General features: G+C 39.3%; 3 protein-coding genes across 3 annotated transcripts; 2 read left to right on the top strand and 1 right to left on the bottom strand.

The window, feature by feature from the left end:
* The first annotated feature begins 1,671 nt into the window (after window positions 1-1,671).
* LOC104812395 (metacaspase-5-like) lies at window positions 1,672-3,744 on the top strand. The gene is made up of 2 exons (XM_010539525.2): window positions 1,672-2,055; window positions 2,501-3,744. The coding sequence occupies exons 1-2, from the start codon at window positions 1,710-1,712 to the stop codon at window positions 3,400-3,402; spliced, it is 1,248 nt and encodes a 415-aa protein (XP_010537827.1). The 5' UTR covers window positions 1,672-1,709; the 3' UTR covers window positions 3,403-3,744.
* Window positions 3,745-4,379: 635 nt separating this feature from the next.
* Window positions 4,380-6,298, top strand: LOC104812396 (metacaspase-4). Its single transcript, XM_010539526.1, has 2 exons — window positions 4,380-4,766; window positions 5,249-6,298. Exons 1-2 carry the CDS (start codon window positions 4,421-4,423, stop codon window positions 6,118-6,120), a joined length of 1,218 nt encoding a protein of 405 aa, XP_010537828.1. The 5' UTR covers window positions 4,380-4,420; the 3' UTR covers window positions 6,121-6,298.
* A 65-nt stretch (window positions 6,299-6,363) lies between these two features.
* LOC104812392 (protein strawberry notch) lies at window positions 6,364-16,405 on the bottom strand. Its single transcript, XM_010539522.2, has 32 exons — window positions 15,684-16,405; window positions 15,159-15,224; window positions 14,887-15,060; window positions 14,676-14,806; window positions 14,465-14,541; window positions 13,663-13,844; window positions 13,341-13,418; window positions 12,957-13,089; window positions 12,563-12,623; window positions 12,411-12,492; window positions 11,844-11,972; window positions 11,580-11,723; window positions 11,367-11,466; window positions 11,156-11,287; window positions 10,664-10,734; window positions 10,423-10,595; window positions 10,174-10,267; window positions 9,695-9,792; window positions 9,454-9,589; window positions 9,141-9,247; window positions 8,917-9,012; window positions 8,715-8,802; window positions 8,479-8,599; window positions 8,246-8,357; window positions 8,021-8,144; window positions 7,872-7,949; window positions 7,660-7,778; window positions 7,453-7,506; window positions 7,282-7,384; window positions 7,065-7,193; window positions 6,857-6,968; window positions 6,364-6,681 (listed from the first exon to the last, which is right to left on the bottom strand). The coding sequence occupies exons 1-32, from the start codon at window positions 16,209-16,211 to the stop codon at window positions 6,650-6,652; spliced, it is 3,864 nt and encodes a 1,287-aa protein (XP_010537824.1). The 5' UTR covers window positions 16,212-16,405; the 3' UTR covers window positions 6,364-6,649.
* Window positions 16,406-16,716: the final 311 nt, after the last annotated feature.

The raw sequence follows: 16,716 nt of genomic DNA, 5'->3' as shown, positions 1-16,716 counted from the left end.
AAAAAAACTAGGCAAATATATATGATTATGTGTGTGTATATATATATATATATGATTGCTTAACTTTCCCTATTTAATCACATATACATTAGCCTAATTGTTTGTCTTAAGCAATTTTCCAATGCGGTTGCTTCGTTTCTAAACTCAAGGACTAGTTGGACTAGAAATTTTCAAGTCAATATAATGAATAAAAATAAGAATAGATATTATCATAATTCTATGTAGTTTTAATTCGGTTAGACTGATTTTGATCTAAAAATATTCATCATCCTTTGAATTTAATTGTAATCTCATTTTTTATGGATATAAACAAATAGACCGGTGATCTTGATTATATGACAATACATTCTCTTTTTTCATATTTCTTTTTACACGATTTTATGTATCTTTGAATTTTGATATTCAAATAATTTGATATCACATTTCAGATATTTCTTCACATAGTATTCAATATTTATTTCGTACACATATGGTTTTAAATGTGTGTATATATGTTAGTATAATGAAAAGGAGAAAAAAAAAACATCAAATTTATCATATGAAATGGTTTGCCAACACGACGTGCCAACCTCGACATGTGGACAAAAGATTTATCTATATTATTATAACATTTTATAAAAAATGCTATACATGGCGTGTTACATGTGAATAAAATTATAAAATAATGTTTTGTATCCACAGTTGTATCATTTTTTTTCCTAGGAGCATTAATTTGACGAAGGATTGTTGCTCACGGCACGTGAAACAATTTTTCGTTTTTCAAATCGGTCGAGCATTTCCGTGTGAGACAAGAAATATCATTTGCCATACAACATAATGTGATAACTTTTTTTTTTATGAAATATAGTGTAATATTATTATGCATAGATATAGATATATTTACATATTCACCGCTGCCTTTATTTTACTTCAAATAATAAAAATTGAGCATTTCCAACTAATTTTCTATTAACATATAATCAGACAAACCACGTTGAAATAATTATCTAACGAGTTTTCATTATGAAGCCCTATTACCGATTTTGATTAATTTTTTTATTAAACTTTCTTATAAAAATTATGTCTTATATTCTTATGTCTTAATTAGTAAAGGATAATCAAACTATGCAATTTAAAATACCTTCTTCAATAAAAAAAAATTTTCCATACAATTATATATTATTTTATTTAGTTCAATTTCGTTCGAAACAAAATAGTATTCCTCGTTAAACTTTCAAATTTTAGGTGCAATTTCATTCTTATGATAATTTTAATATCACTAAAATTAGGTTGGTTTAGTAAACAAGGCAAACCAAATATCTACAAAATATTGTATTCATAAAACTTACCGGGCTTCACTTATTTTAATGATTGGGCCTCACTTTAATAATTTTTTTAATTATCATACGTTTAACGAAAATAAAAAAAAATAAAAATAATACAATATTACAGGACAATTAGAAAAACAAAGCAAATCAAGCGAAATCATCAAATAGATTCTTTTTTTCTAATACATGTGTTAAGGGAACTCATTTAATGGGTGATTAAAATAAAGAAACTCATTTAATATTGGCTTAATTTGACAATGATAATCACCATTATAAATGACTCATCGTCGAAGCGCACATTTCACAACCACCTTCTCCGACGCAAAATCACAACAGCTCACGATCAAAGCTTTTTTTTTTTTTTTTTTTTTTTGGTGAAGGAGACCTTCGAAGCTTCCTGTAATGGCGAAGAAAGCGGTGTTGATAGGGATCAATTACCCTGGAACCAAGGCAGAGCTGCAGGGCTGCGTCAACGATGTCCATCGAATGCACAAATGCCTTGTTGACCTGTACGGTTTCCCGGAGGAGAACATCACCGTGTTGATCGACACTGATGATTCTTACACCAAACCTACCGGCAGAAACGTCCGCCGTGCGCTGTCGGATCTCGTCGGTTCTGCGGAAGCCGGCGACATTCTCGTCGTTCATTACAGTGGGCATGGTACGAGGGTGCCGGCGGAGACAGGGGAAGACGACGATACTGGGTACGATGAGTGTATCGTTCCTTGCGACATGAATCTCATCACTGGTGAGTGAGAGACGACGGAAATTTAACTTTTCCTGTTCTAAGCTTCTTTTTGGTTTATCTATTCGATTGATTAGGATAGGAAAAGCTGTTTGGATTCCGGGAAAAAAATTTCCTGAGAAATTCTGAGTTTTTGAAGTGTGGATTGTTCTCGGATCATATGGAGAAATATCTCGAAATCCTGAACTTTTGGTAGAAGAGGAAAAATTCTGAACCATCGTTGACTTAAGAGTTTGGTTTCTTCCTAAATCAACGATTTCGGAATTCGAATTCTTGACCGAAGCTCCATGAATGCAGGAAGATTTGGTTTCCTCATTGGCTTGATCCCTTCCCTTGCATATCTTCGTTATGTCTCGTCTGATCTTTCTTTTGATCTGACGTTTTCGAGATATTGCATTTGGAGCTTGGTAATCTCGAGAGTTCTGCTAAAAGTTGAATCTGTTTCCAGATGATGATTTCAGGGATCTGGTCGAAAGAGTGCCAAAGGGAGCTCGCATTACGATCGTTTCGGATTCTTGTCACAGCGGTGGACTCATCGACGAAGCCAAAGAGCAGATCGGAGAGAGCACCAAGAAGCCAAAGCCGAAGCATGAATCCGGAGGCTCTTCAGGGTTCAGAAGCTTCTTGCGTGATGCAGTGGAAGATGCCTTCGAGTCTCGAGGAATCCACATCCATCACCATGAACATGGTCACAGGAAGCAAGAGGAGGAAGCATATGAAACCGAGACTAAGGAGATTGTATTCGAGGACGGAGAAAGAGTCCATGTCGGGACCAAGTTTCTGCCTCTTGAGACATTGCTCGATATTCTCAAGGAGCAAACGGGCAGTAACGATGTCGATGTGGGGAAAATCAGACCGACCCTTTTCAACTTGTTTGGCGAAGATTCGAGTCCAAAGGTGAAAAAGTTCATGAATGTGATCCTGAACAAGCTCCAGGAAGGGAATTGCCATGGTGGGCTGTTGGGAAAGATCGGAAACTTAGCTCAGGAGCTTCTGGAGCAGAAGCTAAACGACGAAAACTACATGAAACCCGCGATTCAGACACAAGTCGGGGACAGTCAGGAGGTATATGCAGGAGCAACACATGGTTCCCTTCCCGACAACGGGATTCTGATCAGTGGCTGCCAAACTGATCAGACTTCAGCTGACGCTTGCCCATCAGGAAAGCCGGGGGAAGCATATGGAGCGCTAAGCAACGGGATTCAGATCATATTAGCTGAGACAAAAGGTAAGATCACGAACAAAGAACTCGTCTTAAGGGCTAGGACGCTTCTGAAGAAGCAGGGCTTTACTCAGAGGCCGGGGCTGTACTGCGATGACCTTTACGTGAACGAACCATTCATATGTTGAAGGTGAGAAACCCTGTAGGAGATTGGTTCAGAGTGACCTCTGCGTATTTGGACAAAACTGGCTTGCCGGATTTGTTGGAAACAAACATAAGTTCCTTACATGCTATTTGCTGAAATTTTATGTATTGTTCTTGATGTGTTCTTGTAATAAAGTTGCTTCATTTTACCCTTTTTTTTCCAGATTTGGAATTCAAGAACTGGCTGAATATTCTGAATCTTGAATCGATTTCGGATATATTTGGGTGTTACGTGAATGTTATCAAGGAAAGATCATATCCATGGACACAGATCTTTCCTGAACAAAGTTTGGTCCTTTTTAATGTCAATGTATACAGTTTTCGTATATGAACTAAATGGATTTAGTTGGCACTCTCTTCCCAACAAAAAAACAGAGTTTGTTAATCAGATCAGAACTTCGACGTTTCGTCAATGCCGAAGAAAACGGTAGCGATAGGGATACAATTACGCGGAAACCATACGTACGACAGATGTACGGATGCTTGGTCGGAGGTACGGATTTTTGCCGGCGAAACCATCCCCCGTGACAGTTATGAGGATGAAGCAAACAAACAGTTGGTTTGGTCGTTTTATGTTGTGGATGTGGTTTCTAACTTTCTATGCTTATTATCTCAATGTGGTCTCATAATTTATGACGTCAATGAAAAATTAATTCAAAATGACCATATGATATAATCATATAGTACTCTGGTGTTTGATGAAATTGTTTTTTATATAATATATATGTTAACATTGCTTCAGAGATAAATCATTATTTGATATATAAGAAAAATAATCTGATTATAATTGATTAGATTTGTTAGTTAATTTCAGATTTTCAAATCATAATTCCATTTTTTCGAAATATGGTTATCCATAATTGATCGGAATAATATACACACGTCATTGATTACGTCATGGGATACTGTATCCCTCCATACAAAATCAGATCGTTTATTTATACACAAAAAAAAGGTAGGAGAAGAAAAAGGAAAAGAAAAAGCTCTGACGAAGATCCATCAATGGCGAAGAAGGCGGTGTTGATAGGGATCAATTACCCGGGAACCAAGGCGGAGCTACGGGGCTGCGTCAACGACGTTCGGCGGATGTACAAATGCCTCGTCGAACGGTACGGATTCGCCGAGGAGGACATCACCGTTTTGATCGATACTGATGATTCCTATACCAAACCCACTGGCAAGAACATCCGTCGGGCTCTGTCGGATCTCGTTGGATCGGCGGATTCCGGCGATATTCTCTTGGTTCATTACAGTGGGCACGGTACGAGGTTGCCGGCGGAGACAGGGGAAGACGACGATACTGGATACGATGAGTGTATCGTTCCTTGCGACATGAATCTCATCACTGGTAAGTCAGATTCAATGGAAATTGTGCTTTTTGTTTGGGTGGATTAAGGGAATTCAGGGTTTTGAGGTTTACATCTGTTGATTGTGATGTTCTGATCTCTGATCGCGTATCCATGGAGAGACCAATCTCTTCGCCAGAAAATGGAAGATCACACGGAATGTTTCGTTTGTTTCCGATTTTGAATTTTTCCACGAAAATGTAAAAAAGGGACCAAATGGGTAGAAAGCGAGAAGCTTTTGGGGTTGATTTCTCTACTATTTAGCTAGAAACCGAATGAGTCATAATGCTCTGTTGAGTTAATCATAGATCACATGAGATCTTGGTCAAAGTTGCATGATTGCTAGAAGTTTTGATCTTCTTATGATCATATATATAGGCTTGAATCATTGGGTTATTCTTCTCATAGGATCCTCTTCCGAGATCGGTTTCTTATGGGTGTGTTATTATTCATTATGCTGTGCTGATGTGATTTTGTTTTTCAGATGATGATTTCAGGGATCTTGTGGATAAAGTTCCGGAGGGTTGTCAAATGACATTGATTTCAGACTCATGCCACAGCGGCGGCCTCATCGATGAAGCCAAGGAGCAGATAGGAGATAGCACCAAGAAGGAGGAAGAAGAATCAGAAGGCTCTTCTTCGGGATTCGGGTTCAGAAGCTTCTTACGTGAAACTGTGAAAGAGGCATTTGGTCACAAGAAGGAGGACGAGGAAGAATCACAAGAAATCGAGACTAAAGAAATCGAGCTAGAAGATGGAGAGAGAGTCCATGTGAAAGCCAAGTCTCTACCTTTACAGACCTTGATTGATATTCTCAAGCAGCAGACGGGGAAAGAGGATATCGAAGTAGGGAAGATCAGACCGACCCTTTTCGATGTGTTTGGCGAAGATTCAAGCCCAAAGGTGAAGAAGTTCATGAAGGTGGTCCTGAGCAAGCTGCAGGAGAGAAACGGTGAAGGTGGGTTCTTGGGAATGATCGGGAAATTAGCTCAGGAGTTTCTAGAACAGAAACTGAATGATGAAGACTATGTGAAACCCGCGATGGAGACAGAGCTCGGGAGGAAGGAAGAGGCTTACGCCGGTGCAACCAAGGGTTCACTCCCGGACAGCGGGATTCTGGTCAGCGGTTGCCAGACAGATCAAACATCTGCAGATGCAAGCCCTCCCGGAAGACCGGGAGAAGCCTATGGAGCATTGAGCAATGCCATTCAGACAATACTGGCGGAAACAGAGGGCGAAATCTCGAACAGGGAAATCGTTACGAGGGCTAGGAAGATTCTGAAGAAACAGGGGTTTACTCAGCAGCCAGGGCTGTATTGCCATGATGGTTATGCCAATGCACCTTTTATATGTTGATGAGAAGTTTGAAGATTAACTGTGCTGCGCATGGTAAAAGTCCCGGAATCGAAGCCAAGATGGAAGAGTCTTTTGAGTGCCTCTGCTGTTGTGTTGTGTGTGAAATTAAACTGAAACTGCTTTCTTTCTGTTTGTTCATTGTTGAAGCTTTGATTTGAACGGATTGTGTTTTCTCCTCTCTCTCCCTCTATACATACATACATACATATATATATATATATTGCATTAAAAGTTCATCCTTGATTGAGTTAATAGACGAAATCAATGACAAATTAAAGCTCATTACACCTATGTTTACTTGCCCCAAGGAGGCATGACAAAGTGTGCTGATGATGATATACACATTTTTCTTAGCGTGCCAAAAAATTAAAGGCTACCGAGTATTTTTTTTTTCCACCTCTAATTTAGAACATGAAACAAAATAAAACGGGAAAGAAAAAACAAAAACAAGAATGAGGATGAAACATTGGCCGTGGTCATGGAGCTTCTCCCTGAGTTCTGGTTTTGTCATAACTTTAACAATGTTGTCTTAGTCGTCGAGGTCTTGTACCCATGCTAAATCTGCAAACCAATATATATATATATATATATATATCTGATGGTGAGATCACAACTACAATAGAAAGAAACCAAAGTATACAATTATGTGTGTGTGTATATACATAAGTGTATAAATCTATACACCTACACATTGTGTGATTGTGTGTGTGTAATGTGTATGAGAGAGAGAGAGAACCTTCTAATACAGTCTCTACTGCTGCATTAGGGACAAATAGGCCGACAATCCGCCGGTTATCCGTCGTGGTCTGTATCCGTACGACTCGAAGTCTCTTGTGGCTTTGACGAGCCTTGAAACAACCGCCATAATATTGGTTTTGTCATGTTCGGATACCATAAATTCAGAACGAATGTACGGTTGATTAAAAAGATCCAAAAAAACTTACTTGCTTGGAAAGAGCTTTCTCGATGGTTCCCCAGACAGGAAGAATGAGGCCGCCCAAGACGTTAACTTCTTGTATCCTTCGCCCAACAGTACAAAAGTCGCCCAGCTTACACTTGGATCCGTGCATGCACTGTGTTGTGACATAGAAAGATGTCAGTTTTCATGGCATAGAGAAGGAATGGCTTTGTCTTATGTTTCCTGAAACGAAGCATACTTACCTGTTTAGATGAAACTTCGTACTCGTCTTCCCAACCATTACAAGCTTTCTCCAGAGATGAGAGTTTTCTGTATTTACTTTTCAATTCCGAAAGAGGCATCTCCCTGGTTTAAAAGAAAAAACAATTGTGAAGATGTGCTCTTGCCGGAAATATGCACGAAAGAGTACATACCTGATTGACTCTCCTACAGCGGGACGGACTATCTTAAACAACCCCGACCCTGCACTGCAAATCCAACAAGTTTGCACGCGATGAGTCATGAGATCGAATAGTAATCATTTTAAATCATCTACATGAAGTACCAACTTGAAAGAAACGAAGATGGTGGAAAAAACATAATAACGATAACAAGAGAAAGCTCGGAAGATAATTTCTTACCTCTCAAATGCTAATATGAAGTGTCGTCTTCCTAACCATTCCCTTTTAGATTCATAAAAGCCATCACTTGCAGAACCAAGTCCATCCCTTTTCTTTTCCGTAAGCATTGAACTTGCAGTCTATTGCATAGATGAAATCAAATCTTGCTTCTTTACTTAACGGAGCTAACAACTAACAATTACAACTATGGTAGAAAAAGAAAATGTAAGTACCTCCCATGTAACTCCACGATCGAGAGTGAAAGTGAAGAGCATAGTCGAGGCTCCAGACATTTGATCAACATGAACGGTCTGATAATTTCCACAAGTTAGTAACAACACAAATAGGCAAAGTGTGCAAAATTCAAGTAAGAGATATCAACCTTTGGAGAGCCCTGCAACTCAATGCTATTAGCTTTCATATCGACGATTCCTGAATCAAGGTTTCCTTCAATGCGAGCATTATGTACAAGAAAATCTAATATACTTGCAAATAATTCAAACAGCCTGCATAACAATGGAAAGCATTTAAAAGTCGATTAAGATGACATGCAAAATAAAAGGTACATAGCGAAACAAAAGCTTAATTTTTATTTGATTAATAATACCTATTCTGAATGTCTGGTGGCAATCCCAGGAGCCGATTGAGAAAACGACCAACATCATGCATGTCAGAATCAACTATTCGTCCTGAAATCTTTCCGAAGTCTTTCCCGTTAGCTGTTTCAAACCCAGGGTAAATCAAGTTATTTCCATTGGGTTAGAAATTAGAATGATAATGCAGAGACTAGCGGGATAAATTTAAATTCAGTGTATACATTAAACAACTACAGAAACTTACCCATAACACTGTCTCTAACAATTCCAACAGATATGAGGGCAGCTCTTGCCTTTTTTAGAAAATCTTTACTTGTTTCTGGTTCATCAGACGAACAACCAGGAGGAACAACAGGCAGATTCTCCTGAAAGTGAAAGCCAACATAATAATCACTCTCCATCCATCATTACTTTACCAATAAATTCAAGAAGGCATATAAATGAACTTGGAGAGGCAGTAAGGTTTTGCATGAGGAAGACCTGCTCCATTATTCCTCTGTACATCACCATCAATGCTTTTTTACCAAAGTGACTATCGTAGTTATAGGCACTCAAAGATGGCCCAGCTCTGCAATACATAAAACCATATCTTGAGATGCAGAAATGGAGGGAAGGCGTTAAACAAACAAACATGAGAAAAAAAAGAAGATAAAATGGGTATTGCGAAGGGCATATGACTCACCTTCGATCTCCTTGTGTCAAAGCACCAAGAGTTTCTAGTCTCTTTGCAACAATGGATGCAAAACGGCGCTCCCCACCGAGATTTGTGAAAATTAGGCTGTCAATACCAAACGCAATAACTTATAGTCTTTAAAATAGTCAGCAGCTGAATTTGAGGTACAAAAAAGGCAAAAATATTTTCTTTTTCGAAAAGAAGCAAAATAACCGAAATAAGACATAATCTACCTATATTCAGGTGCTGATGTTTGATTTGACCGATGAGTTCTTCCAAATTGCTGAATTGCTCGATCAGCACTCCAAGGGAGCTCCAAGGTCAAGTGGACCCTTCTTTTCTGCAGAAGAATACCAAAAGGCTCCAACATAAATTTAAAGGAAATCCTGCATAGATAGGAACACTTGAAGGTTGAAATTTAAACTCCTTCAAGTTCTGTCCGCATGGAAATTACGATATACCTTAGTTTATCAAAACTTAAGGATCATGGAAAAATAAACAAACACATGTTTATATACAGCCGGAGAATCTACCAACTTGGCACACCTGATTTGCTGCCCTTCTATCTGCTTGCAGCGAAACACCAGCTGACCCAGCTTCAGAAATAATGGCAACCAACTTTTTACCATCCATAAATAGCTGCTTCTCGTGCATGTTAACCATTTCCATGGTGATATCCTTTCTAAAATACCAGACAAGCACAAGCAATGAAACTTAAACCACTAGTGCCCCCAAGAAAGAATTGGATGCATAAATCAGGGGAATGAGAGATGAGTCCAAAACTCACGTGTTCCTTGCTTGATATGTAACACCTTTCCCATTAGATGCTCTTACAAGCATACCTCGCCTGCCTGTAATTTCTGCTACATTTTCAGGGCCTCCAAGCTGCATCATTACATACAGAAACAGCCACAGCAGCTTAGATCCATTGTTATGAAGTTTCAACGCATTATAGTTAGCCATAAAACTAAGCCTTTGGATACTCAAGTAAAAGCACCAGGCAAATCCCATGAATTGGATAAAAGATTCGTCAAGAAAACCCCATTAACATCATCCAGACAAACCACAATACCATAAAAATAATGAACATTTTGTACCTTCCATCAGAACATTACGCACAGAAAATGTTTAGAATTAGTCTATACGGAGATATAACTACTAGCCAGCAATAACAAATTCTAAGGGTACCGTGCCCTAGCTATCCCTGACAGGCAGTTGACTACCGTCTCATTGTTGATCCAATAACCCAAGATGTATGAACATTACCTGATCAATAATATCATCCAAAGGATTGTTTGGAAGATTCAAAGAACGAACTATCTCTAGAATCTTTAATTTTCGCTCCACAGCTGCTTCATACCTAAGAAGAAACAAAGGATCATCATTCTTTAAAATGTGTTATACATTTCATCCGTAACCGAATCGGGGAAACAAAATCAAGACACATCTTGCTTCAAATCAAACACACAACATATGAATAACCGGGAAAAAAAAAGAGACTAGCAGTATATAGACCTCTTCTGTAATTCTGCAATGTAGAGGCGTCTTGCTTGAATGTATTCCTCTGTCTTTTCCTTGCATGAAAGGCATGTCCAAGGTTCAGGTGGTATTTCTGTAACTGGAGGAACTACGCAACTGGGATGAATAAGCTTCTCACATTCTGAACAGTGGAGCAACTTCTTCCTCTCCTAGTTTCATCACGAGAAATATTATTAAAATTCACATGGGGTCAAGCTGTCCAAATTAAGGAAAATACCTCTTCTCCATTGCATATCTGACAGATTTGGAATTCATCGTCAGAATCATTAGAATCATGAACAGAATCACCTGCATTGAATACAGTTCACCTAGTGAGGGACTAAAGAGAAAAGACAGATCTTGAAGATTTAGGATTGAATTAAATGCTAAAAGATAAATAATTGACATCTACAAGGACAACAAGAACAAAATGATGAATACTTGATTCAGAAGAGACAAATACAATGATTGAGAGATTTGGGAACATCACTCATCTTTATCATAACAAAATAAGGCTACCACCCCCTATGCAACTCCCCATATCAGATGACTGATAGAAAAAACTTTTCAGTTAATATGTAGATTCCTTGTTAATACATTCGTTTTATGCGATGTTTGATGTGGTCATTGGGAACTTCCCGTCACATCACATACTTCTGTCCCTAAAGAATACGAAAGAGTGCATCGATACGGAGAAATCCTAAGGCCCCTTTTGCACCAGAAAACAGACCTTCAGACTCGAAATCACTTTCATCATCACTATCAGGTTTCCATTTGGCCATCTTTCTGACTCTCCCCCTAAATGAAACACCTGGTGAGGCTGAGCGTCTCTTTCTTGGAAGTTCTTTTACACCTTCATCCTCTGTATATTCAAAAGAAGCAAATATAAGCAGCGGGTAACCACCACAGCAGATTCAATGCCAAAAACAGTATTCAGCTACCTGAAAGAGGTTCAGGCTTCTCAGGCAGAGGATAATTTTCTTCCACAAATTTCAACAACAGCTCTCGAGGTCCGGAGACAAAATCATCAAGCTCTAGACCCTACAATAAGCAGATGAACAAAACAAGGACATTATGAATAACGTGCATATAGTTACATGGAACCATAAACAAATAAAAATAATATTGATGGCTTAACTAGAGGAGAGACACACATATTTCGTTACAGCTTCTTCAGTTCGAGCCTCTCCTGTACTCTGAAGGCCAATAACCACACATTTGTTCTGTGATAATGCTTGCTTAGCTAACCTCACTGTAGCAGGAACTTTGGCTGACATACACAAGTGTCTAAAGAAACGCTGCAGTAGCATATGGGGAAAGATATTACAAATTTGCAATCAAACAAAAGTCTAAATCAGAAATCTTCCAAAGAATTAAAAACCTAGCAGTAGCATCAGAAGGAAAAAAAAAGAATATACCTGGTGGCTTGACCAGTATAATCTCCACAACTGACTAGAATTCGGTTTCTCATTAGGCAGAAAAGCACTTGCTGACAACAATTCTACCCGTAACTCCGCCCAGAATTCCGCAGCTTTTTTGTACATTGCCTATGGATGTAACAAACAAACATTTCTATGACAAAGACAAAAGTATAAGAAAAGAACTCGTTGATGTCAAGATCATAAATCTATGCACATTATGTTATTGATGGAGATATCTCCAACTACCAACAGGGCATTCTACTAATAATGTGCTCGATAAAACAGATATCAAAACAGAAAAAACATAAGAGAACAAGCAAATTAAAGCATACAGTTTTTTCTTGATAAAGGAGTAGAAGGGGAGGAAAGGTAGCATCTACAGCCCCATTTAGATGTCAATACAATGTCGCAATAATTAATACAAAAACTTTTTGAAGACGGTCTACCGTCCTTGGAAAGGACTTTGTGAAACTAACAAAGCATTATTTGAATATCAGAGACTTTTGTCATTTAGGTCTTTAATGCAAGTAAAAAGGAAAAAAGAAAATAAAGAAGAACATTTACCTCCATTTCTGCTTCCAGAGGAGCTTCAACAATCTCAAACTCCGCTCCTTTGTAGCTCAGAGTACGGCATACATACATCCCTCTGTTATACAGACAGAAGGTTAACATAAGCTATGATAGATGGGTTAGAGATATGACACAGGATTTAAAACCTGGCTTTCATGTCCATGGCCACCAATTCCAGTGCTCCTACACCGCCTTTATCAAGAGCGACTGTAGAAAGGTTCGGTTAGAAGTTTTCATTGGCTTTACCTTTATAATATAAATAATGACAAAAAAGATATAATCAAGAAAACCAAAGATACTTCGAGAGACAACTCGGATAAGTGTGATCACAGCAGCAGTACTTATAAGAAAATTCTACAAAATGATTGATACATACTTGACACAGATACTCAATCCCCCAGCCTAGTAAGTCCATTTTTATCTATAATTAGCATTAAGAACAGTGTTGTTTCTGTTAACTGAAATGCAGATTGCACAGCAACAGAGTCAATGAATTGGTACTGAAATATATATTATGAAAGAGGCAGAAAGAGAGCAGACCTAGAAATTCATTAAACTCGCTGAAACTTGTTCCAGCTCCCCAAAGACCCAGCCTGACCATATAACCCATGTTTCGTGGTTCAGATGCACCAGTAGCTGAGCAATAAAGAACACGTGCTTCAGGGAGTTTATCCTGCTTTGTCAAATTCAATTTTCTAGAGTCAGTTAGAAGGCTGATTCACAACCATTCATTCCAAACCAATTATCCTCTGTGATTGAGAATAAACCTAACCAAAACAAAGCAGAGAGAAGCATAAAGTACTAAACCAAAAAGCAAAGCAGTATCAGTTGAAGCAACAAAGAAGAGAGAGCACAACATCACAAGGGACAAACACAACATCACAATGGACAAAATATTCAGAAATTCAAATTCAAGTTACGGACCTGAATGTCAACAACTGCCTGCCCAATACGAGTTGGCTGACTCCCAGCTTCAGGTACCAAGTTTTTTGCTTTATGACACTATAAAAAAAGAAATTTCTTAGTAGCGGAAGGCTGAAGCTGAAAAATGTATTAAGTTATTAACAATAAAAGCTCAGCTCCAAAGACGATAGAACTGGCAACCAAGCCAAACAAAATCATGAATGCAGTGTCTCAAAATTCATAACAGAACATACTCATACGTTGTGCAACTCATAAAAAAGGGTCTAAAAGGCATAGTATTAAGGCAAACAAATTTAACATACAGCATTTATGGATTTGCTACCTCATCAAAGATCACGAGGCCATCGAAGCCCGGTCCACACCACTGAACAAGCTGTTGCATGCGGGAACGACCCTTCTCAGAGGAAGCAATAAGGCTATTGTATGTCAAGAATACCACTCCTTCTTTAATCCCAACAGACTTTGAATCGAGCTTAGAATAGGGTAACTTGTTCAAAGCATGCACTGCATGTAAAACACGTGGTCACAAATTTTATTCCTAAAAAGACAAAAAAAAACACGGCACACGCCTTGCAATTTCAATGCTCACTTGGCTGATGGCATCAGAAAACAGAACCTAGTTCAGTTTTCCTGTTATACTGCTCTGTTATTATTTCCCGTCTTCTAAGATTTTAAACTTCCCCAGATGAATCTATAAGAAAGTAACACTGAAGACAGAGAAGCGCATCCACGAATGAATTATTTTCTAAATATAACATGCTTTGTTTGATCTAAAATAGTCCTGTTTTGCACAAAGATCAGCAGTCACAAGAATTTTCTAGGCCTGAAGATGCTGGAAACAGAGACCAAAGAGCTATAACTGCATTTCAGAAAAGACCAATAAGAATCCTTGATTCCTTGCATGGTGTAATGTGGCAGAGAGACATGCCTATACATTAAATCCTAATTGCTGCAACCATCTGTCAATTCACATCTTTAGCCAACACAAACATAATTTGATTTCATATTGTCTAATCAAAATCAAGCACTACAAAAAAAAACCTTTAGCAGCAAACAAGGCATGTCATGTAAATCCAGAAAGTGCTTTTATGTAAAATAGAGAGACCAATTTTAAAAATCGGTACCTTCTGCGCATGTTGCACCTACATCATCTAAGTCCCTTCTTGCATCGTACTTCAAGTCTGAGCCAACAGAAATCCACCTGTGTGAGGCAACAGGGAACAAGGCGAACTTAACTGACAGAGTAAAGAATGTGATTATGCAGGCATGAGCATAATATCTTGTCAAGGATTGTAGACCGTGTATATTTACTATAAACGCTTCTACACAACTTACAATGCTTTTCTTCTCCCACGTTGCCAATTCTCCCAAATCAGCCCAGCAATTGTTCGCCCTTTCCCCACACCAGCACCATCTCCAACAAAGAATCCGGCCCTGGTACCATCAGCAAGATGCTGGAGATGCCTCTATAATAGAAAACAACATTGAGATACGAGTACAGCAGAAACTCAAATGTCATTAACAAAGTTTCTGGTACTAAAGCAACCTGACAAGCGTAAACTAATGTCTCAATCTGCAAGCACGATAGAGCCTTTGACCTTTCAAGCTCATCCTTTATTTTGAGATTATAAGTGGGTTCTGGGGGCTGCACTGCAGATAAGGATGATGTTTCCACAATTGGATCTGGATGAGGAGGTCCAATTGAAAGCTTTGGTGGGCGCTGGATAGAGAAACAAAAGAAGTTGCATTGTCAATGACCAAAAGTGGTATGACTGCAAAAACAAATAGACAATGAGACAATCAAGTTGAAGCACTGACATAATCCATAAACGTTTCTCCTACTGTTCCACCTTCATCTTCTTCTCTCTCCACTTCAATGGCTACCTGGTTTTAGAGACAACAATAGAATATGGTGAGAAAAGAAACATATCCAATACAGAAATGAGAAATATGATTTGAACAGAACAAGGATAAAATGATCCAGGAGTTCAACAATAACACCCTTTACAGAATCGAGTTCTCACACTTCTTTGCCACATGTAAAATATTTTTGGAGTAACCACACTCCGACCAACAAACTACAAATCCTTTCACGCGACAAAAGCTCTTGAGAATTGTAAAAACCTTCACAGACATCATAACCAGAACATTACAGATTCACAATTCGCTCATCAAAACCCATAATTGAACCGCGAGCAAATAACACATATGAGACAACCAACAAATTTGCCATGTCGTAGTTGTTCACGAATAACTCAAAGCCCATATTGATACTTCCATTTGTAAGCAAAAATATCAAACATAGAACTAACAAGACATTTAGAAAGAGCAGAGACTTAAAACCTCGTTGACTTCTTCAGGAGGAGGAGGCGGAGCAGGAGAAGGGCCTGCTTGAGCCGGAGGAGGAGCAGATAAAGACTGATTAAGCTTGGAGACATCGACAGCGAGCTCGACATTACACTGAGGGCACGAGAACCGCGTGAGGCCGTGAGGCACATTGAGAATGGCCTGACAATTGGCGCAAGGCAACTGCATCTTCGTTGGATCGATGCCGTGTGCCGGAACCGGCGGGCGAGGTAAATTCAGAGGCTTTAGCTGCTGCTGCAGAGGCGGGAGAGTCTGAATCGGCTGTGGCTGCTGGAAATGTGGCCGTGCCCTAGCGATGAGCTCCGGCGGTAACATTTGGGGAAGTTGGCAGGTAGGGCACGAGAACTCGACCACACCGGTCTTCACCCTCAGGATCACACGGCAACCGGCGCACCTCACCTGCACCTCAGCCCTGCCTCCACCTCCACCTCCACCTCCGCCGCCGCTGCCTGAGGAGGATTGCGGAGGCGGAGCGGGGAGAGGCGGAGCCGGCGGCTGCGTCATGGAGGCGACGCCTGACTTCGAGCGGATCCGAGAGACAGATGCGATTCCAGGAGACGAAACGCCTTCGAGAGCGAGAGAGGCGAAAACTGTAACAGTGTAAGTAATGATTCGCCGAGGGCGCGAAAGGTCTCTCGGTGCTCTTTTCTTTTCTTCTCCTCCTTCGGTTCCTCGTTTTGGTTTCCGTAGCAGCAGATTTTCCCCTTTTTCTTCTTTTTATTCTGTTTTTTTATTAATCTGAATTTTCATGCTTCTTTCTTTTTAAACAAAAAAAAATCGTATTCAGGAAGTTAAATTAAATTCGGAGAATTATTATTTACATGAGTGACGACGGGGGGGGTGTGGGCCGGAAAAACCCACCTACGACTTGGTTGGGAACTGTGGTCGAAGGAGCACGTGCAGTATCACGTGACCCACCTTCTAATTCCACATTTCCTTCACTTGAATTTTTATTATAAAACTTTGGTTAAGAAAATGCAAACTATGTACCGAATTAAACCATGGCTAA

The sequence above is a fragment of the Tarenaya hassleriana genome, unplaced genomic scaffold, assembly GCF_000463585.1.
Source record: "Tarenaya hassleriana unplaced genomic scaffold, ASM46358v1 Cleome2, whole genome shotgun sequence".
Classification (NCBI taxonomy): Eukaryota; Viridiplantae; Streptophyta; class Magnoliopsida; order Brassicales; family Cleomaceae; genus Tarenaya; species Tarenaya hassleriana.
This window is presented reverse-complemented; position numbering and strand designations above follow the sequence as displayed.